At 37.2% G+C, this 22,799-nt stretch overlaps 2 protein-coding genes across 7 annotated transcripts; both read right to left on the reverse strand.

Moving 5' to 3' along the window:
- Positions 1-240: 240 nt before the first annotated feature.
- Positions 241-12,532, reverse strand: LOC114351399 (ubiquitin carboxyl-terminal hydrolase 7). 4 transcript variants are annotated; one of them, XM_028302611.1, is made up of 12 exons: positions 12,443-12,532; positions 11,996-12,072; positions 11,366-11,700; positions 10,478-10,641; positions 9,733-9,992; positions 8,916-9,090; positions 7,432-7,624; positions 3,548-3,701; positions 2,267-2,400; positions 1,438-1,534; positions 531-546; positions 241-439 (listed from the first exon to the last, which is right to left on the reverse strand). In XM_028302611.1, exons 2-11 carry the CDS (start codon positions 12,053-12,055, stop codon positions 532-534), a joined length of 1,587 nt encoding a protein of 528 aa, XP_028158412.1. In that variant the 5' UTR covers positions 12,056-12,072; positions 12,443-12,532; the 3' UTR covers positions 241-439; position 531. The 4 variants fall into 4 exon arrangements, with proteins under 4 accessions (XP_028158412.1, XP_028158410.1, XP_028158409.1 ...); XM_028302609.1 differs by lacking the exon at positions 531-546; XM_028302608.1 differs by having other exon boundaries at positions 241-546; positions 1,428-1,534.
- Positions 12,533-19,784: 7,252 nt separating this feature from the next.
- LOC114351418 (uncharacterized) lies at positions 19,785-21,248 on the reverse strand. Of its 3 annotated transcripts, none has more exons than XR_003655781.1 (2): positions 20,888-21,248; positions 19,785-20,676 (listed from the first exon to the last, which is right to left on the reverse strand). XR_003655781.1 is itself a non-coding variant. In XM_028302632.1 (2 exons), the coding sequence occupies exons 1-2, from the start codon at positions 21,096-21,098 to the stop codon at positions 20,098-20,100; spliced, it is 672 nt and encodes a 223-aa protein (XP_028158433.1). In that variant the 5' UTR covers positions 21,099-21,248; the 3' UTR covers positions 19,785-20,097. The 3 variants fall into 3 exon arrangements, 1 of the variants encoding a protein (XP_028158433.1); XR_003655782.1 differs by having other exon boundaries at positions 20,777-21,242; XM_028302632.1 differs by having other exon boundaries at positions 21,006-21,248.
- Between the last annotated feature and the right edge of the window lie 1,551 nt (positions 21,249-22,799).

The raw sequence follows: 22,799 nt of genomic DNA on the forward strand, positions 1-22,799 counted from the left end.
TCTGTGACCATACACCCGCCATTCTGACGTTCACGAAGATATGTTTTAGTATCTGACCTGCGAATAAAACAGGATTTAGGATAGGGTCCATTATTTAACGCGACACAGTATTAAGTTCGTAATCAAGCTACCTGAATCGTGAATAATTTTAAATAATTAACATAGACCATAAGCAGCCGTAGTACCTAACTTAATTAAAACACAACAGTGTATTAATTCGCAACAAATTTTATTACGGTACATAAATAATTACAACAAAATATACACAAAGAAAAAATAATGCATTGATATGGCTTATTAACCTACCTGACGAATTTATTAAATTAGCGCCATCGGCAAAAGTTTTATTTCAAAATAATTGTATAACTGTATAAAAACTGCGTGCTTCGAGTGTTGTTAGACTTAGTTATCTTCCTTTATACTTAGAGCCGGCTAGGGCCTGCAAAGTGAAGAACTGTTTTAGTGCGCTGAATATCCGTGCGTAGTACTTCGCTGAACTGACTGACGTGTCAGACTTATATTTCCTGCACCTTATTTTTCTGCCGCCTGAAATACGTAACAGGGCGTTGGGTATGCGGTACAAAAAGGAAAAATAAACCGTAGTACAGTTTGACCGGAGCTGTGACGCTTGGTATGATGCTGGGTGGTGTTCAAAGTATTCGAGTGGCATAGATATCACTGTCGATGTGTTTGCTAGTTGGCTTATATCGAAGTGTTGGAATTGAGTGGGTAAGAACCTTTAGGCGCATTAGGGTTCTAATTCTCATTATGGCAACCGACTAAAAAACCTTGGAAATAAATATAGCGATTCAATATTTTCATAATCTTAAAATAATGAAACCTAATTTTATTGTGGCCAAGTGTGTGACTACCAAAGTTAAAATTATTTCCATGTATATTTTCGGCTCGGCTCTGGCAACTTTTTGTGACGGAGCCTGACTTTTTTAAACACTTTATTTATTTGGGAAACATTAGGTTTGAACAAAATGTTTAATCGCCTCAGGAAAGATGTCAGAATTTTGTTGAGCACAAAGTCGGGGGTCTAAAAAGATAGAGTAAAGAAATTACTTTATTATGACAGCATCCTATGTATGGCACTCTGTTTCGAGAAGAATATTCGGTCTAATAAGATAGAGAAGATGAAATAATTGCCTCTGCAGCTCATGTGCACTGTGCAGCTTATAAATGTATGACACTCAGTAGGTATCAATGTCATTAACGCGCTCTACTTCAAGTCTCGCTGAACCGCGTATAGAGCGTCACGAAGTGATTCCGCCAGTGTCAGAAAGAAAAATGGCCGGTGTAATTAAGCGGGTGCCTCGAGAAAATCTTGTTCAATTTGCTATGAACTACACTCGTCACCTATCACCAATAACCAAGCGTCACAGCGTGCGGTCCAACCAAGTGGTGCAGGAGTTGATATTTACATGTCCTTACCATCTCGTATCGCACCTCTTCGTTGATGCGCTCGCACAGGTCGCTGGGGATGTCGCTCTCGCTGACGTCCTGCAGGACGTACTTGAGCTGCGACGTCCTGTGCACCGGGAAAGGTATCTTCTTTATTTAGATTAGAGTCTAGATTTGCTTGAGATTTAAATCTGCGTTTTCTGGCAGTAAATAAAAGTAAAGTGTAGTTTTATGTTCGAAGATCAGTCAGGGAAATATTCTTTTATAACACGTCATAGGTACACTTTCTCGCAAGAAATGTTATGTAGGATTGAAAGCTTAGGTAGTGTACATCGCTGAGTCCATAAAACTGCTGAGCACTATATTTCTTTTTATTTATTATTGTATTCGCGATCTAAAAGTAAATAAAAACAGCATAGTAGGTTTCCCGGTATTAGATAATATTATGGGGATATGTAATATTGCATGAAAGCCTCCTCGAACTCAATGCAGCTGTATTGCGATTGGAAAAGGTACGCTCGCAACTTTCAGCCGCCTAATAAGTTTTCTGAAAAGGCAATAGACTGGGAAGTAAGATTCTAACATGAACCAGACTAACGCAAATTCAACCAAATCGGGTTTGAGTATTTATGTAGAATAGACAGATGCAAATGCTGCACATTGTAGACAAAATAGTTTCTTTTTGGCAAATGTTTCGAGCTAAATGTTGCACCACATTTGAATATTAATTTAAATAATATTATTATTTATAGTTACGCTTACAAGATTATAAACGAGATTTCATTAAATTAATCATCAAAATTAATGAATTTGGCTACTATGAATCATCCTGTAAATAAATAAGTAATTCTGTTCTTACTGTATGTAAATTAGCATGTACGCGCTAGTGGCGCGCCTCGCGAGGTGCGGCGCGTCCTCCTTCCCTCCGTAGTTGTACTCGATGGCCTCCTGCTTGCTGCAGCGGGACACCACGTCGTCGTCGAACTTGCACCACTGCACACAAAGGACAAGTTAACGCACCTAACGTAGTTTCAATAACAGTGAAAAATCACTGTATTTCGGCGAAAAAATACGCGACGCAACGCTACATGACGCTCCGCAACAATGCTACATGACGCTACGCAACGCTACGTGACGTTTGTACTTCGGAGAAAAGTGCGCAATGCTACATGATGCTACGCAGCGCTACATGACGCTACGCAACGCTACATGACGTTCGTACTTCGAAGAAAAGTGCGCGACGCAATGCTACGTGGTGATACGCAACGCTACATGACGCAACACTTCATGAGGCTACGACATGCTACGTAACGTAATCTACGTGCATACGCAACACATTCTGCGGTGAGTGTTTTTTGTTTTGTAATAGGTAATTATTTGTCTATTTCTTTTTTTTATGTATGGCCGCCTATTGAGTCTGTAAATACTAAAGGGCATTAAAATTCAGCAAATTTATAAACTGGAAAATAATTTACTCTCCATATCGAGTTATTAAATTAAATCGTATTGTAAATGATATATTCTTGAAATCTATCGCATATAATCAGATTGCTTCGGGCACGGAATTCGATAATGCGTTGGTACGAACTACAAACCACATATCATACCTGGATGTCAGATATAGTTCCAAAATACTGGACTGTCCTGTCGATGACATTGACAGTGGGGCGCCACCGTCAATACCGGATCGCTGGTTCAGATTTTTGCCATGTTGGAAACCATATAGTTGAACGATGGTAGCGCCCCCCTGTCATTGAGTTTGGCGGGACAGTTCAGCGTGGGTCATCTATATATTTTCACTAGTACATTGATATAGACAATTCAATACCTAATGTAATGGCTCATTTTCACTGGTTATACGATTTGAAGAGAATTTTGTAACGCATGTCATTTAGGGCCTGCATTCGAGGGATAATTTTCGCTGGTTGATTGGAACCGACCGCAGTATTTATGATAGATAGACTATTCAGCGCACGTTTTATCTGTCAGTTTTTTTTAAGAGACTGACTTTGATAAGAAGTTATCTTGCACTCTGTATATCGACTAATGAAAATAAACCATTTCTGTATTGACCAGTGACTTTGGATCGCTAAAACACTTATATTGTACCCTAATGCTGAGCGTATAGAGTTGCGGTTACCTTGCCATCTCCTTTGGGGTTGATGAACACTACATAGTGGCCGCCGTGGTTGTCTCCCGAGTGTACCAACACCGCGTGTAGCGTGTAGTGCGCAGGAGTAGATGGGATCTCTTGCAGGTACGGATCTAGGTTTATTTCTTCGTAGAACTCGAACCTGTGTAGAAAGATAACATTTAGGCGGGTTTTAGAATCGCGCTGACAGATCAATATGTATGTAATTGAAGGGAACGTTCCTGAGTAACGCGGATCGCTCGGCGCCGACGTTTCATACATTTCAGCTGTCAGCGCTGACGGTCAGCGTGACTCTAAAACCAGCCTTAGTTTAATGTAACCCTTTATAAGTAAAAATAATTACTGTAAACAAATACTAAGGTAAAGCTTTAAGCTTGGTCTTGGACCAATAATAATAATGACATTGAGTACACTTAAAGCATTTAAAAGAGAGTCATTTTATGTGAAATAATAACCATACAGATATATCATAAAAGACCCTTCAATTACAAACATCAATCGTAACACGCAAATGAGATTAAAAGCCAAACACATTTATCATTTCACAGACGCATACATCATTTTATTACCGCAAACGAACACCTAGCTCCGTACCGCGGCAGTTAATATCCAAGGCTTGATTACGGGAACGTTGAGCACAACAGACCGACTTGATTATATTATTATTGTATAGCGCTCGCGCTGCAATTAGCGTCTCAGGGGGGCGATCGTCAGAACGTGGGCTTCAGACGGTGAATCAAATACTTGGAGATTAAGTATAGACCGCCAGATTAAAGTGGGCCTTTGTGTATTATTTTTTTAGTCTATGACGTAATTCTTTGTTATGCTATGAAAACATCATCGGTTCGTTTAATTAATTATTATAGTCGATTACAGATAGCTAACTGGATGTTAACTGAACTTTGAAAACTTAAAACTCTATTAGATCGATAAAGTCTCAGTTAAAGTTATTGGATGTGCATGTGGATTGAGTGATCCTTGCTTCAATCTTAACAAAAATCGAGGAAGTTTTACTTAAAATATGTTAAAACATTGCGATGAAGTTTAAAAATTTGTTAAACCTAAGATAAAAATGTTATGGCCAATAAATAGGAGCACTCATACCGCACGCTTTAAGAAAACGTCAACATGTTTATTTCAGAAAATAAAGCCTTTCCACTTCTTTTCATAGTATTGAAAAATTGTTAAGAATATGTTAAAACTATTAACAAATTCAGAAATTCCTTGCACGTCCCGTTCCAAAGTTATGACGATTATTTAGGATCACTCACACCGCACACGGGCCGTATGAGTGCTCTTCAAAATAATGACTTTTTATTAATAAATACGTTTTATTTCTGTTGGGAAATGTGTGCAAACTGACGAGCGAATTTGTTAAAGAATAAGTGTGACAAAACTTAAAAGCTGAAGGAAGAAATTAACCTTTATTCTTTCCTCCAATATGCCGTGTGAGTGATCCTTACTTTTACCTCTATCTGCTCATATGTAGTTCGTAGGCAGACTGAGATAGTATCTAAAATTGTTAATTGTTTTTAACAATTATTTGGCATATATTTTGCTTTTATTAAGGTCATAATTTAAGAAATATCAGGCTTAGATGATTCCTAAAGGAAAAAGCTTCGCGATATTCTCACGTCCGAAATACCGCAGTGTCTTAAGAACTGTGCCACAGCGTACTGAAGGAGATATCCGAAAGTGGGGATTGTCCACTGATCGGCCACATGCTCAGCAGGACGAGGTCGGTTGTAGAAATTAGATACTAACATTAGCCTAAGTTTTACTAACATTTATGGATCTCTGTTATCTGAAATAAATACTTTTTATATTATTTTATTTATTTAAGACTGACCAGTGTGTGTTGCCAGTGATGGTATACGGATCTGAGACGTGGTTGTTTACTATGGGCCTCATGAAGGCTCAAGGTCACCCAAAGGGCCATGGAGCGAGCTATGCTCGGAGTTTCCCTATGTGATCGAATCAGAAATGAGGAGATTCGTAGGAGAACCAAAGTGACTGACATAGTCCGATGACATAGACATAGTCCAAAGTGACTGACAGAATCGCTAAAATCAAGTGGCAGCTTGGGCGGTAGCTCGTAGCTACGTAGCTCGTAGAGCTGATGGCCGCTAGGTCAGGAAAGTACTTGAGTGGCGACGAGGAGCCGGAAGACTTAGTGTGGCAGGACCGACGATTTGGTGAAGGTCGCAGGAGGTACCTGGATGCGAGCGGCAACTGGACCTGCCATTGTGGAAATCTTTGGGGGAGGCCTTTGACCAGCAGCGGACGTCTTTTGGCTGAAACGAACGAACGATTCACTGCTACTGATTAATGAACCGCGGCATTAATCGATTTTGTTGTATCACAGCTCTAAATCTATTCCGTATCACACAATGCATAGGTAATTTAAATAAAATTATTTTTACGTCGTATTTCATTAAAATAAAATCAATAGACTCGGATTAATCTCAAAATACCTCTTAGGCAATCGTACAGTTTCCTAAAAAAATCGACAATGTGGTTAACATACACAAAATCATTACGGAGAATTTAAGAAGCAAGATATTTCTTTAAATACTTTATATAGCAATAATATTTGAATACAATTTTAAACTGCAAATTTTGTACATAAAATGCTGTAAACTATTTTTATCAAACAATGAGTTGGGCGAGATATTTATCATGGAATTGGTTTTTAGCGTGTGTTCCGAGGGCTCACTTTACTAGAGCTTTTATTCTGTACTAGTAGAATATATAAACCCTGTACTCTCAGGGTAGCATTGTGGCTACTTCTGCTAAAATTAAAACCTTACCCTAATCAACATTTTCCTTTAGGAATCATCTAAGCCTGATATTTCTTAAATTATGACCTTAATAAAAGCAAAATATATGCCAAATAATTGTTAAAAACAATTAACAATTTTAGATACTATCTCAGTCTGCCTACGAACTACATATGAGCAGATAGAGGTAAAAGTAAGGATCACTCACACGGCATATTGGAGGAAAGAATAAAGGTTAATTTCTTCCTTCAGCTTTTAAGTTTTGTCACACTTATTCTTTAACAAATTCGCTCGTCAGTTTGCACACATTTCCCAACAGAAATAAAACGTATTTATTAATAAAAAGTCATTATTTTGAAGAGCACTCATACGGCCCGTGTGCGGTGTGAGTGATCCTAAATAATCGTCATAACTTTGGAACGGGACGTGCAAGGAATTTCTGAATTTGTTAATAGTTTTAACATATTCTTAACAATTTTTCAATACTATGAAAAGAAGTGGAAAGGCTTTATTTTCTGAAATAAACATGTTGACGTTTTCTTAAAGCGTGCGGTATGAGTGCTCCTATTTATTGGCCATAACATTTTTATCTTAGGTTTAACAAATTTTTTAACTTCATCGCAATGTTTTAACATATTTTAAGTAAAACTTCCTCGATTTTTGTTAAGATTGAAGCAAGGATCACTCAATCCACATGCACATAGTTATTGGGCAGATTATTAATTGACATTTCAACTGGCTATTGAAACCGGCCCTTAGCCTTTTCTCCGCACGCCCCGATACCATTGAATTTGAGACGGCTATTGTCATGAAGTCATTAAAAGTTGCAGACTTCTGACAGTTTAAATTTTTAAAGGTGGCCAAAATAGTTTAGAAGCATCTATGTATTAGACATCCGCCCGTATTCACAAACATTACCATAGTAATGTAACCTCATAAGGTTTCACAGTGCGCGTGGTCACATAATATAGTGACATACGAACCAATCACAGAGCTCTATTTAACGCTGTGCGTTCGACTTTCTGCTTCACTTAAGCAAGCATCGTTTGTGAAATTGGGAGATCATCATGTCATTATTTATTACGCTCTCACCTATCATTGAACTTGATAGAGGCGTCGCTCTGCGGATCGTACTGAAATCTCATGAGGTGCAGATGCAGTACTGGTGGAAACTCGTCGAATCTTACGCCCTTCTCTGCCTCCTGAAGGCCATGCTCGCCGGCGTCATACTTGTTCTCGCCGTCCAACAGCTCTGTGCTTATGTAGTCTTTGAACGACTCGTATACTGTGGAAAAGAGGAGTAGAGTGGAGGAGGTAGGCCATAACCACACCAACGCGTGCAGATTGCCACCGGCGCGATCATAGGCCAATGACAGGTCGTGCGACCCAAGACAGTCTGCGCGACCTGTCATTGCGTTGCATGGCGTTGGTGTGGTTGAAGCTTAAGAGCAAGATTGGGGTCATTAACGTGCAGTTTAATGCAGACATAATTTAAGTACTAGTAATACTTATAATTCTTTCCTAAAAGAAAACTGTGATACAGAATGCTTTCCGATTTCATTACGTACGAGACGTAAGTTTCTATGGAATATTTTTGGGATGCCCTTTAATTTCGTTGGTCGATTCCACCCGACATAATATCTTTTCGACCAATTTCAGTCAGAGTCATTGAATTAGTCTTGGGAGTCCGAAGTAGGTAGGTAACGCCGGGTAACTTGGGCATTTGCGTTGATCGAAATGCTGACTCAAAGTATAGGTACATTTAAAGGTGCGACAGATTTTCTTTTGCTTCGCAGAAAGTTTGCGTCTCAGTTTGCATGTAAGTGTAACTTTGAAGTTAAAGTAGAGCACTTATAAAAAGGTAGACATTTGACTAGGTACTAAACATAAAAATAGCCGCTAGCCCCAAACTAAGCAAAGCTTGTACTATGGGTAATTGGGTAGGTACTAGACAACGGATATAATTTGTATGAAACATTGTCATTGCTGCAGTCTTAAATAAAAAAAATCTTAATAGAGTAGATATGAATTACGTAACGATAATACTATTGTTATTAATACCGAAACTTACTATTTCTTAACGTGGCAATACAAGTTCGAATTAATTGAATACTTTCCCCAATAAATCAGCAATAAGTTGGTGAAACTAATCGCAATGGAACGGCCTAATACTTCCTAAGCTCGTCCGAAACTCTACTGCCGCAGTAACTTGCAATATACCAAAGTAATCAAAGTTGCCAGCCGGTAGATTATTTTATAAACAAAGGAGTTAGGTTTATTATTTTACTTTTCATAAATAAGACTGACTACGAAGTGGCAACTTTCGACAAAGACCGTAAATAAAACAAAAGCATTTTTTTTTCAATAAAGTAATGTCGATGATAAGTTAAAGCCATTCAAAATTCTTCAAAATTGCGAAAAAACTTAAATAAATACTTTGAGGGCTTGTAGCCTGTATACATACTCTTATTTAGTTCTATTCCATTTTACTTACTTAGGCTACAGGATTAATCAAGCCTAACAAGGCCCAAACGTTATTATGTAATTAGAAAAAAGCAATTTGAGGATTGACTCACTGTTGTTCTTTCCCTTGACGCTAAGCTGGATATCGTAGAAGGTTTCCAGTCGAGTGCTGGTGCAGTTCACGTTCTTGCACTTGATGAATGACGTCATCTTGCCTTCGAACAGCTTGGGAACGGTTCCTTCCACCACAGTGCCTTTCATTTTGTTCTCTAACTTGTCCAGGAGTACCTGTTGATTGCGATAATGATCTGAATTTCTTTCTATAGGATAAGCTTAGAATTTAATAATTAAAATAGGGTTCTGGGTTTTAAAGATAGATTTTTATTTTAAATGACGTTTGCTCGAAATCCTTTGATAACAAAGCCGTAAAAATAACCAGTTTCATATTTAAAATTGTACGATGAAAATCTGAAATTTTAAAAAAGCAAACATTTTTATATTGCATTCGTTAAAATACTTCGTAGCTGTTGATTTTTCAATTTCACAATTTGGACATGCCGAGAGGCGTAAAATTTAATAGACTTGTGTACGTTTGAGTTTAAAACAACGACAACGAGTGTGATTTACCAAACAAAATTACCAGTCAAATTGATTGAATGTTTATATCGTTTAAAAGCACTTGTACAGTGATGTCCATAGAGTTATTAACTCTATGGTGATGTCGCATAACGTTTAAAAATGCTAACTGTGAACGTTAATTTTAATTGACAATTGACTAAAAATAATACTTATGTGTACCTCGGAATGATACCTGGGACTGATTTGAATTCATTCTCAGCTTTGACCTTTCGCAAAGAAAACGCTCAAAAAAAATTTCACCGCGCCAAAATGCCGGCTCTGGTAGCGAAAACTCCAAGTTACTGAACTTACTCTAAGAAACTCCTGCACGTCATGTTGCATAAACGAGTCTAGCGTCTCCCAGCCGAAGCTCTTCGTCAGTTTCTTCGTGGCCACAGGCTTGTCAGCAAACTGGAGGTCGTAGAAGACTCGTTGCAACGCGAACGCGACCGATCTTGAGCTGTCGTCGCCCACTGTGGGTATCTTGTAAACTGCTTTGCGGAGCACATTGGTGAAGAACAGAGTCTGGAGAAGCGAGTTCATGTAGCAGGTCGCACCTTGATTTTTGAGCCCTGAGAAATAAAGAGCAATTGTTTGACGAGTGAGTGAGAGAGATCAAGACTTGTTATTCTAGGAGATTAAATTTAATAGAACAGCGGGTGCATTATTAGACATTCTAGAATATGGGACATTGTTAGCCTGCAGGATGTTAAATTTGGGATCTGCTCCTATTTTCTCAGGAGAAAACCATTTTAGTAAAGAAGTCTACTAAAATTGCCTCAATATAAAATGTTATCTATCAGCAAGGTAGTAAATGTAATTTTGTAACATTAATCTTCGTACTTGTTATGTAGTGCCCTCATTCTTCTAACCAAAGGAACTTTCAAATAAACCAAAATTCTCCCAGTTTGTAACAGGTCGGAGGACTGGGACTAGGACTAACTCAGTGATAATGTTTTAAGATAATACTAGAATATCAATCATATTTTGTTTGATAATTATACTAGTAATTAGGTGGTTTACTATTTAAATCTTTTATGTGTTTTGTAGATCTTACCGACATATCCTGTGTGTTTTTTCGAGTCCCATGAAATGCCGTGGGGTGCCTCAGCTACAACATGGGCCTCCACCGTTATGGAGTCGTCTTTTACAAAACCATTGTTAGGGTCCATCAGATCATCCCAGGATATGAAGTGAGCGAACCCCCAATCATCTTCTTTGCTGTAATTTATCAGAACCATAAGATGGAAGATCTTGCATCACTATAATTATAATAGTTTAATTTTACAACAAAAATGATCAGCTTCTGTAGATTTAATCATTGATTTCTCTCTCATAAGTTCGCTTTAATTTAAACATTTAATTAAAACCTTTTGTACATAAAATTCAATTTTAAAAATATATTTCTCAATGTCATGGCATTATTAAGTTCTGAACAAACAAATGGTTCTATGAAACGAGTGGAATAAAGTCTAAACCCTAATTTAATTACAAATTAATTCAAGCAAAGTTCGCAAAATCTCTGATAAACGAACCGAGCATAAATTTTCATCTCTTATTTGCAAACTTAGTGAACGATTAATTCTTCAAACTGAATATTTTCGGACCGTAATACGTACTAGGTACTCTGAGATTCTTGGATAAATTAAAACATGTCCAACAGGGAATAGTAAAACAGTCTCATTATTTATAAAGTCTTTTTTACATTGAAAAGGATTTAGCATGGCAAAGTACAAGTTAGTCAGCTTTAAAGGTTTTTCTCTACGATCGCTACAATATAATATGTCATGATGATGCTTCATAAGCACATTTTAATGACGTATTGTCAATCTTTTGTAGGCTTGAATTAACCTGATAATTTACAGGGACTTCAGAGAACACGTGGCACAAAAATCTGACAACAACTGGGATTAGAAACGTAGCAACTCGCTAATTCTGGACTTACCAGTGGTACATGTGATGAAGTTTCCTACACAGATGCGCGCCATCAGGCTTATGGGACATCAGTTTCAGCTCTCCCAAGCCATAGCAAGACCACCCTGGGGTGTCGTAATCCCCGTTGCACTGCAAGAATACTCCTAAAGCCTTCTGCTGCTGCCTGTCAGGGGTCGTCGTGTGCCGGATGAGGATCAGGATCTTCCATGGAAGACACCGAACGTAGCATGGGGGAGAGAGCACTTGCTCCTTCAACTGGCTTATGTTCTGAACAGTGTAGCGGAATGTGGCTTCGGCTCGGGCGACGTCGTCTTCTTCTTTTGGACCATCCTGCAATGGTTTATCCTATGGGAAAGACAAAGAGTATAATCGTGATTAACTGTTACAGGTTTCTGGTCAGAAAAATCAGGAAGAATGGACGCTGGCGTCTTTTAAGCAAAATGCACACATATTTTAATGGGTATGTATGTCTCTAGTATTCATAATTATTTATTTCATACTTATGTAATGTGCGTGTACTTTGTAATGTGAAGTTGGGTAGGTAATTGACTCTTATACACTGAAGCTTTTTTATTCTCAATTTAGCCAATAACACACTTTGTAGAGTTTCATTAAGCGTGTGTAGATTGAAGATACTAACCGGAGTTGGAGTGGGCGCTGTAGTGACTGTAGCATTATCCGTGCTGCTTGCTTCTATCATGTTTCAGCAGCATAAAACTAAAAAAAGATGCAAAGCACAACAATAAATGCTTCCTTTCCGATTGCTGAATTTGTGGTGGAGTAGGTGGTAGGGTAGGTAAGTGATATTCACTTATCCTCATAAATTGACCTCGCAGGTAGGACTTGGTAGACTTGGTGAACCTAGGTACCTAAGGTACTTTGGCTTTCTTTGCCATACTATCATTAGCTTAAGTCTACTGCGGATGGAGGGAGATAATACATAATTCTTCACAAATGTAACGTTACAAAATTTTTCTACCACTCAACTGATGGTCAAAAATGTAAAGCATTTTTACTTTCTTTGTCATTTTAGTTACCAGAACCGATATCAGCAGATAATAAACATAATTGTAACATATTTACTTACCTTATTTCAAAATAAAATACATAGTGGTGGTTATCAAAATATAAAAACTAATTTTGTATTTTTGTGCCGATGACATGCGTCACCTTTTGATTTTTGTTTGTCATTTTTGACTGTTCTAAATTCAAATTAAGCCAGTATTGTTAATATCCAAGGAGGAAAAAGGTTTAATCGATTTGAGTTAAACGAGAATAAATTTTGAATATCTCGCTTTGTTTTAAAAACTCAAAAGTAACTTACAGCAACTCTTTAGTTTTGTCTTGATGAGAGCTTTAACATTAAGGACTAAAAGCTCGTTTTTGTAAGTAATTTACACAATTAATTATTATTGTTTTACATTACTTTCTTACCTTCTAAACTGGTTAATTAATGACTCCCCCATCCCTCTCAGTGCCCTCACCCGGGGCGCCATAGTTGACAGCAATGGTAGGTACCTACAGAAATTAATTAAATCCGTTAGCCATCTTGTGAGGTTATTCAATCTCCAGCTGATTGACAGCTTTAGTGTCTGTTTTAATTAAAATTAACAGGCAGATTTATCTGTTTATTTAAAATTTATAGCCTTGTAGATGTCTACGCTTTAGTGGATTTTATTTTATTAAGGAATATTGTGCACTTTTTAGAAAACTGTATTTAACCCAAACCAACTTTAATGTTTACTAGCTTTCCGCCCGCGGCTTCGCCCGCGTGGAATTTTGTCTGTCACAGAAAAACAATGTCGCGCGCGTATTTGCTCACCGTTTAGACCTACCCTGGACTACGACAAACATTTTAAAACCAAAATCAGCTCAATCGGCCCAGCCGTTCTCGAGTTTTAATCAGACTAACGAATATCAATTCAATTTTATTTATATGTATAGACGTATAGATAGATAGATAGATTACTGAGCTTACAACATAATTTTTAAAACTCTATAAATAATAAATATTAATGCGTGTTGTACTAATCTAAATAATTATTGCTTTCCTTACAGAATAAGCAGGCCTGAATCCAAAACTTACATCCATAGATTAAGCTTAAGGTCATTTGCATACTTCCTACTGTTGTTGTCTACTTATTGTACAAAAATTGCATTAACACGGTAAGTATTCCTAGTAATAGTATTGTGTGTAGGTATGTCCACAAAGACGAACGTTGTGTAACAAGATTTAGATTGTAATAGCCGATCAAAATATCCAAAGGTAAAGACCATCGTTATCCCTCAAGCAGGTGACGTCGTGACGTAAAACTCTGGAACGGTACAACTTTGTCTGTTTTCGATAAATGGGCCTCGGAGACTATTAGGAACTTTTTAAATTGAAAGCCCATTAAGGGATCTTACCAGGTAAGTTGTCGGTGTTATGCCCATCTAATGGCCTCGCTTCCAAGACTTTTTATTCGGCGAAAGTGGAACCTTTATAAGAATCTCTCGTGTTTAACTTTACAAGTGGGGGTTCGTTCGTATTCCATTGGAATCGTTCGTAGCTTGGGATAAGAATAGCGATTTAGACCGAGGAATTAAGGAGTAATTAATCAAAGATTGATTCCGCTAAGTGCGCCATTATGAAGATGGTAAGACGTACCTATCTACTTAACATCTTTTTTCACAATTAACACTTGGGTAAGCTTAAAAAAGAACTAGGTATAGATGTACCTAGCTACTTTACGTAGGCTGAACTTAAAAAGATTTTTAACCTTTTTTCTTTGTTTTATCCAACACTAGACGGAATTAATTTCTGAACTAATGATGTGAGTAGGTAGTATACTTTCTATATGCCTTTGCCACTAATGATTTCGCTGGATTCCATTAGGGCTAATAGAGTAAATCACGCGTGTAATGGGTGATTAGACCCCGTGGCTCCTACACACACACAAATTAATTTACTCCTTCGCAACTTTCATTTTGCCATTTGCTACCTAACCCACCTATTTTGTCTGTAGGTACGAACTGATAAAACAAAAAAGATTGGTTGTTGTGGTGTAACTAGAATGTACCATACAATAGCCAACGTTTTATAACATTATACCACATTATACTTACTTTACTTTGTACATAGGATTCCCCGAAATTAATGTTGTTTGTCTACCAAAATTACTCTAACCCTAAAAATAAAGTGCCTTTAAGAAAATGATTCTTGAGTTTCTTTCTTGATATCGAATTTCTAGAACAGTCAATTAAAATTATTTTGAAGAGATTGCCTAATTATGCAGTACATAGTAATAATACAATAAGGTTTACCCTAGTGGCGCAAATAGTGGTCCAACCATTTTTTACGCCACCTTGGTTCTGTATAAGAAGTTCTAAGGTACCATAATGTTTTGGTAATTGCATGACTGTAACCTTAAACAAGTACTTTTCAGGACAAATTATGCAGAAGCTTGTAAATGTACCTTTGGGTGCGTAGTGTCTATTAAATTACTTAAAATAAAATCTTAATAAAGTTTGGGTGCGTAGTATCTATTAAATTACTTAAAATAAAATCTTAATATAGCAAACTCCAGACCAGCTTTTAATTAATCTTCTAATAAAGTATTTTAAATCGCGGGGCATTTTCAGTGAATTTCATCTCATAATAATAGGTCACAGATCGATAATGTTAATTGAATTCTCATCACAGGGTCTTGTTTGACTCCATTAATTACGGAGTCCTCGGTAATCCACCTCGATGGCGGCCGATGTCCCTCATTGTCTAAATTATTACAAAGAGATTATAATTATTGAGGGTTTATGGGAAGATTCGCATCGATTTTTAGTCTTCTCTTTTATTTTTTGGGTGTAAGATTGTTTTAGATTTATTATAATTATAATAAACGATGGTGATGTTATCAATTATTTAGTTTTTCTATATCTGTATGTAATCAAGATTCAGTTATTTATAATTCTTTGGAGTTTGGTATCTACTTAAGTGATTTTTCTTTTATGGCAGACTTGGTGAAGCCGCCATTTATTAACCTCTAGCCCAAAGTACGTAGGTATAAACAGGGAGGTACTATAATGGTAGGTCTCAAATGTTACCAGTAAGAAAAAATAACGGCACCGGTTGCGTAATAACAATAACTATAACAACAACCGCACAAATAAGGGATCGTGATGGCCCCGACGGCAGCAAATTGCCCCGCGGTATCTGAGCGATTGACGTCCCGATGGGCAAAAAATCCCATCCCGTCGGATTCCAATCAGATTCGCTCATTTATTGCAATTGGCTGATGGAAGATTTTTGTTGAAATACGAAGCAGTGATCTGGGAAGCGGTTAAGGGTCGAGTTGTATTTTTAACGCGTTTGGCAAACGCTGTTTGCTAAACAACTATTACGTAAAGCGTTAATACAAATTGGCAGCTATAGTTATTATTATGAAATTAAACTTAAGTATCTATGATATGTAAAAAATATCATTAACGACTGACGTAGTAAGTAGTTCTGCCTAGTTGCCTAAAATGCGCCTCGCGTCTCCGTTACATCTGTCTTGCTTGTGGTTAATTACGCCTATGTTTTAATCCAGATTTTAGTCAATTCAATTATGACCTTAGCTTAATTAACCATAATACACACTACACTATCTAAAATCTAAGCGATGTTCCGTTCCATGCCTTTGACGTTGCTTGCTCCGGAACATCCAACGTGACGTCACGTCAGTATAATGGCGCATACTCGCAGCTAATGAAGTTCAACTGAATCGTTAATTGGCTCAACTTTTGCCAGGGCCGGACTTGGGACTGTTGAAATGCGTATATAGTTTAGCGCTAGTGTGGGCAGTTACGCCTCCCTAGAGTATTTATGCATGACATGATAAAATAAAAGCAAATAATATTGAAGTCATCTTTTTATTAAAAGGTTACACACCAGTTGAACAGTGGTTTAAAATGATATTTCTATACTAAACTAAACGTCACTTTAAACAAGTTCGCCTGAGCGTCGATGTGATGTCACTGCTGCCAGGTGCGCAGGTTAGCCCGACCGGGTTGTAAGGGGGAATGAATTTGTCAATCATCATCATGGTTATGTTTTGCTATCCATAATTTTACGATTACATTCTTTAAAATCATAAATTATAACCTAATCATTTGGGTAATTTAACTAATTTTGTTTGTTCTGAATTAGGTACTACACAAGGAAATTTTGTTTCTGTTTTATTGATTTACTAAACCTCGCTCGTATCCACTTTTAATTATGACAAAATCTGTCCTTCATTTAGTTTAAAATAATCCATCTTTCAATTTTGCTCGCTCCAAATACGTGCCTGATTCTGCTATACGAAAGTTTAGCTTTCGCCGCTTAATGGCTTGCGACTTTGTTCACGGATTAGTTGGGAGCTAATATCGCGAAGTTACTAATCTCCAGGGTGTCGTATGTATTATATTTAAGTTCGCCAGTAGGTATACTTATTTATTAATCTTATTATGAAAATTTATTCATTTACCTATAAGATAACCTAAATCTTAAAAAGCCCTAATCAATATACTGTGTGCTTACCATGAGTTTACGTTAGGGGTGCTAGCTACCTACGTAAAAAAATGACATTATAATCATTAAATGAATGACACATTGTACAGCGCCCCTAGTGGCTACTTTCAAGAACTAATCATAGATTTTTTTAACGCAGTCGCTAACGAGCACACACGTAGTAGTAATAGAATAGTAAGTACATAGATTACTAGATTATAAGTTAATGTGAAAATCGACTACAGGACTGTGAAAAAGCTAATAAGTTAATCAAAACCCGTTTAGTAGTTTTTGTGTGATAAAGTAACAAAACATCCATCTATCCTCACAACCCTTAAAAAAATTATGTATAGTAGGATAAATTTTAATCTACTAGAAAATATGGCTTTATTTTTTTATTTTGGTAGTAATTATTTGAACCTTGCAATTATACAATTTTTTTTTCGTTTTATCATTTTCGTGTTAACGGATAAACGTTAACTTGCGTTAAATCTTGCGAAATGTAACGTTTTAACGTTTATCGAAGTTATTTTTTTATTAACGGTATAACGATTAACGAAGTTAACTATTTGATTAACGGTGCCCAGTTATGCCTAACTACTATAACATATTGGTTGCAAGACTTGCAAGTAAGCCTAGGCGCAGACCATCGAATTTTCGTAGGCCGATAGTTTAGTCGGGCAGTTGATCAGTATGGGCATGTAATGTATGGAATTGCATTACACCGATTTGATTTGGCCGATTCTTCATACAATTTAAAATCGGGCACAACTATCGGCCAACTAAAAATCTGTGGTCTGCGCGTCTGCGCCTAGTCTAAAAGCTAGTGGTTTAAATACAATAGTTAAGTAGCTAGGGTAACCATTATGTAGGACCAACTTTCAAGTATAAAAAAGATGATTATTATCAGGCAGTGTAAATAAATTATGGGATTCAGGGATAAAAGAAACATAAGTTAAATTTGTTTTGAGATCTTTATTTAAAAGTTCTTACGTACCTACTATTTTGTATGATTTTAAATCCAAGTGACTATGAAGTATTTAAAGCAGTATTTGTTACTAGTGTGCATTTTTAAGTCGTTTCGGACTATATGCCCCTACTTCTAGGGCGTTGTATGTAGACTTATTCAATGTATAAATCTCGGAAAGGTCCCATCTTGAACACATCTAGAAACGGTGTCTTTTTGTCGCGGACGATGTGGTTCATATGCCATTGGACCGATTGGCTCCCGATCACCCAATTTTTGCTGTCGTTGATGTCCATCCAGTCTTGCAAATATGCAGTCACTCGATCGGGCCAGTTGGTATAATGGATCGGCATAGAATTAACACTCACTTTGAGCTCAGGTATAAATTTGCCAATAATATCACATACTCTCATGTAAAATTCTACGCTCAAAGTTTCCAGCAACTTCGGTATTCCATAATCAGTAAAAATCTTAAATAGTTCTATGGCTATATTATTCTCATCACACATCGTTAAGGGCCTTAAATACACGAAGCTTGTGTACTTATCAACTATTAATAATAGATATGTGTATGGACTAACTACCGATTCGTTATTCATGAGAATGGTAAAAATTCTGTAGCATTGTTTAAATTCGCTTAAGCCCTTACTAACCTCACTAACTTCGATACGGCGACAGCTGTCACAGAAGTTGCAAGCCTTTGCTATGAAATATAGCCATATTACATCCAAAACATACCTCTTCGAAATATAATCATAGGTACTTTTGCATATGTCTCTGTGTCCAAACAGCCTATGCATATGTACAACTATTTCAAAACTGTCTTCGTACGGTACGATTCTTCGATATTTAGAGGAATCTTTCACAGATCTTAATATAAGTTTATAATCACCTTCACCTTCCAGATCGATGATATCGTAGTAGTGGTTATTTTCTTCTAGAGTAGTAGATTTATGACCAGTTCTTTTGATTTCCTTAATTAAACTGTCCACTTTTTGGCGCGTCCACATTTTACTAACTTGTGGTGTTAGTTTGTTTTTCTCTATGTATCTATTTTGCATGAGATTGAATGCTTTTTTGGTATCTTCATAATTAAAATATAGAACTGACACTGTGTCGTTGAAAGATGACGCCATTTTGTGTCAGTTGATGTGAACGTTACATTAATAACACTGAACTCAGCACGACGTAATACCGGACTGAGGGGGATTGGCCCGCCGATCGGTTCGCAGTGCGTCGCTTTCACCGCCTCCCGCTCCTCATCTCAAGCCTCAACACACCCGAGCGAAAGAGAGAGACGTTGTGATTAACACTCGAGCGAAAGAGATAAAAGATAGAAGCGCGCGCTTTAGCGCAGGGGAGCGGGAGGGAGACATGTCGTCATCACAGAATAACGTAACAGTAACAACAGACAGAAGGTTCACTCCGCAAACACATTTAAAAAATTATGAGTACCTACCTATCTAACTCAAGCAAGAACTTATCATTGTATTAACCTAAAATTTTTTCTCGTTGATTTCTTATTATTATCTTAATATTATTCGGAATAATTAACAACGATTACTTACCTATAGAAATTAAAACAAAAGATCATCGATGCATGATCATTGATGATGAATGGAATGAAATGAAGTAGGTACCTATTCTATTGCATTATTCTTATTCCAGAAAATACCATACCTAGGTAGGTAAGATACTAAGGCTGGGTTGCACCATGTTACTTTATCTTTGACAAAACGTCAAAAATCTGTCAAAATCCATACAAAAAGCACCGGTTATCGTTAATTTACTGTCAAAGTTAGGTGGTGCAACTCAGCCTTATTGTTTAGAATAGGTAGGTAGGTACCCACCTAACTGAGTCATTATGACATCTATGACATTTTTATTTTCAAAGGAACGTAACTATTTATCTGACTCAAGGGTCAAGGAAGTTGTTATTTAAATAAAATTCGTCTGTAGAATTATACTCTTTATTCTTAGTCGTTATTACATTAAAATCTATAGTTATTGCTTTTAATGTTATTAAATTTCACATTTTATCACTGCTATGCCACAATAAACCGCTTAGTCCAGTAGGTCTAGAATGCGCGTCGCGTCGCGACGAACTTTTATCGAGGCATTTTATCGATTTTGCATAATGAGCCCAAACATTAATCGTCTAAATTAGTAGATAAGTTATCATGGCGCGCATCCTAGCCCTGCTGAAGATGCTACTTGGCGCGATAGTAACATCTCCAGCCTTAGTAGGTAGGTACCATCTAAGTAGTATTTATAGCTTCGTGTATGAGGTGATTAAATCTCTCACGGGATCTACACCAAAAACTTGTTTGTAAGGAGTGGTGTTGTCGCGGCGGCGCAAATTGTTTAGTTGCCACTGGACAATAGGGCACCCGCTTACCCAGTTCTCAGTCTCATTGATGCTCATCCACTCCTGCAGGTACACCAAGGCTCGCTGGTGCCACGAATTATCCGTAAAAGGCGATTGTATTATATTAATCGTAAATGCATTACCGAAATTCGGAAGCAACTTTATTACTGGGCTAAATATCGCTTTTAGTGTAGTCTCTATTATACAAGGATGTCCATAGTCAGCGAATAATTTGACAAGCTCGATAGCAATAAAGTCTTCATGTATCTTCGGTAGTGGTCGCATAAATACGAAATTTGTATATTTATCACTTAGTACCAGTAACGCTGAATATTTAGGTTCGTTGTCCGTTTCTTTCATGTTTATAACTGTGGCTTGATAAATTTTATTGAACTTGTTCTGATTCTTGACTTTGTCGGTTTTTAGTTCACTTACTTCTAATGGCGCGGAACTGTTGCAGACGTTACAAGCGCGATGTATCTGAAACACCCATATCTTGTCTATAACATATTTCCGAGTTAATGTTTTATACATTGTTTTGATTAATCTCTTATTATGCCCAAAATTTCTATGAACATACACAATTTTATCGAAACAATCCTCAAATGGCACTACTTCGATGTGGTTACCACGAAATGTCTTCCCTTTTAACACAAGTATGTACACCCCATTTTTTTTTATGGCATCGTACCTGGAAACATCTTCGTCATGGCTGTACGATTCTTTCTTCTTTTTATAATCCAGTATTATGTCAATGTAAATCTCTACTTTCTCGCGTGTCCAAAAACTTACTTTGCCTGCGACTATACCTTCACTATTCCTTTTGATGTAATTATATTGAATCTTCTTAAACGCTGCTTTACATTTTTCATAATCGAAATATTCAATTTGTCCTTTAACATAAATCTCAGGATTCATTTTCACAACACAATTATTAAACGTAAAACAGATTGTTTTGAACTGATTACTGACACCAAGCGACGGCCGTCGCTACACAAATACCAATAATCTGTGATAATAAAAACAAGTGAGTGAATGCTACCATGAGCGGCGAGTGAATGAACTGTGAATCGGTATAATATGCGTTGTTCGGTCGCCGCGCCGTCGCGTCGTTTGAAGCTCGTGCGAGCGAGACAGGAATGGCTTACTAAGCGATAAGTGCAAAAAGGATCGCAAGCGTTTCATTCGTTGCTGTTTTTACTGAACGTATGACGTTGTTGTGTCTCTGTTGTAGTGTGTATTGTTTGTTGTGGTAGTAGTATCACAGTAGTATAGTGATTCGGCCGGCAGCTGTCTGCGTGTTATTATTTCAAGCGCAGTGTGTGTGAATAATAAAAATGTAAACATAATAAACGCATAATGTTACTGTTAATTTAATTGTAAAATAAGTATAATAAAGAAACGTAAGTAATATTATTAGAGATTAGGTAGTACTTAATAGGAAAGTAAGTTGCAGATTCTTTTTTCTTTTCGTTTCTAGACAAGAGTAGGACCAGTAAGACTAGGTTTTTAAGCAAGTACCTACCTATGCAAAATGAACCAATTCCGTTAAAGCCTAAATGTCTACCATGCCTATTAAAATAAAAAAAAAACTTATGTAGGTAGGTCATAGGTGACGCGGGCGTAGGATAAACATAAAAATAAGCGAATTGATCTTGTTCCACAAAATACGCATTTTTAAGTAACTAGGTAAGGTAAGGAAATACAGGGGCGGACCGAAGAGGATGATCTGTGACAAACTAAATTTCACGCGGGTGAAGCCTTATTATTTAACACTGTAAATACTTGTCAGAATGACATCCTCTACCCTTGTTAGTTTCCATCGCCTTCGCGACAGCAGACCTGACCTGAACTGACGAATTAGTGAAGGGGAAAAATCCAGGGCGGTGATTGAGTTAACCGCATAAGGCTGCCTTTCCAATGAAGGATGTGCTAAGCTAAGTAAGTATTTTTGTCAAACACCAATGGAATCACTTTTTTACCTAGCAGCAGCTCTAAACCACTAAATAAGACTAGAGGAAACGACTTAGCGTTGAGAGATTTTTGTACCTAGGTACTTATAAAACATGTCAATAATGATGAATAAGAAACATTTGATTAGATACTGCCTACGCTAATTTCTGCTTGACTCAAAGGTTTTAACTCACTCGCAAATTGCAAGGGATGCGACTGATATTCTACGGTCTGGCTAACAACAGATATTTTGTATTTAAAAAGAACTTACATGCATCCTTCGCGCTCATAAGATGTCACAAAAACTTTTCATCTGGATAACGTTTCACAGCTTCGCCACACTATGCATCCTCGCACCATTTATGAGTAAAAGCTCGCACCGTTCATTTTCTTCGCGCATCTTTTGTGGAAAAGCAACCTAAAAGAGTCCAGGGGATAGCATCCGCCGTCGCCTGTGTAACGCAATACAGGCCGGGACACCCATTTTCAGAAGATTGAGTTACTGGCCATTGACATTATGCGTTCTAGATGAAACAATATTCGAAAATTAATAAAAACAATTGACAATAAGAAAGTTAAGAAACTCTTGCCCATTTTCACCATCAACCCCTAATTTTCTCGCTCACGGACCAGGCTTTATGTGTTACCAT

This window comes from Ostrinia furnacalis, unplaced genomic scaffold (genome assembly GCF_004193835.3).
Source record: "Ostrinia furnacalis isolate ACB-3 unplaced genomic scaffold, ASM419383v2 OfSCF1132, whole genome shotgun sequence".
In the NCBI taxonomy this organism is placed as follows: domain Eukaryota; kingdom Metazoa; phylum Arthropoda; class Insecta; order Lepidoptera; family Crambidae; genus Ostrinia; species Ostrinia furnacalis.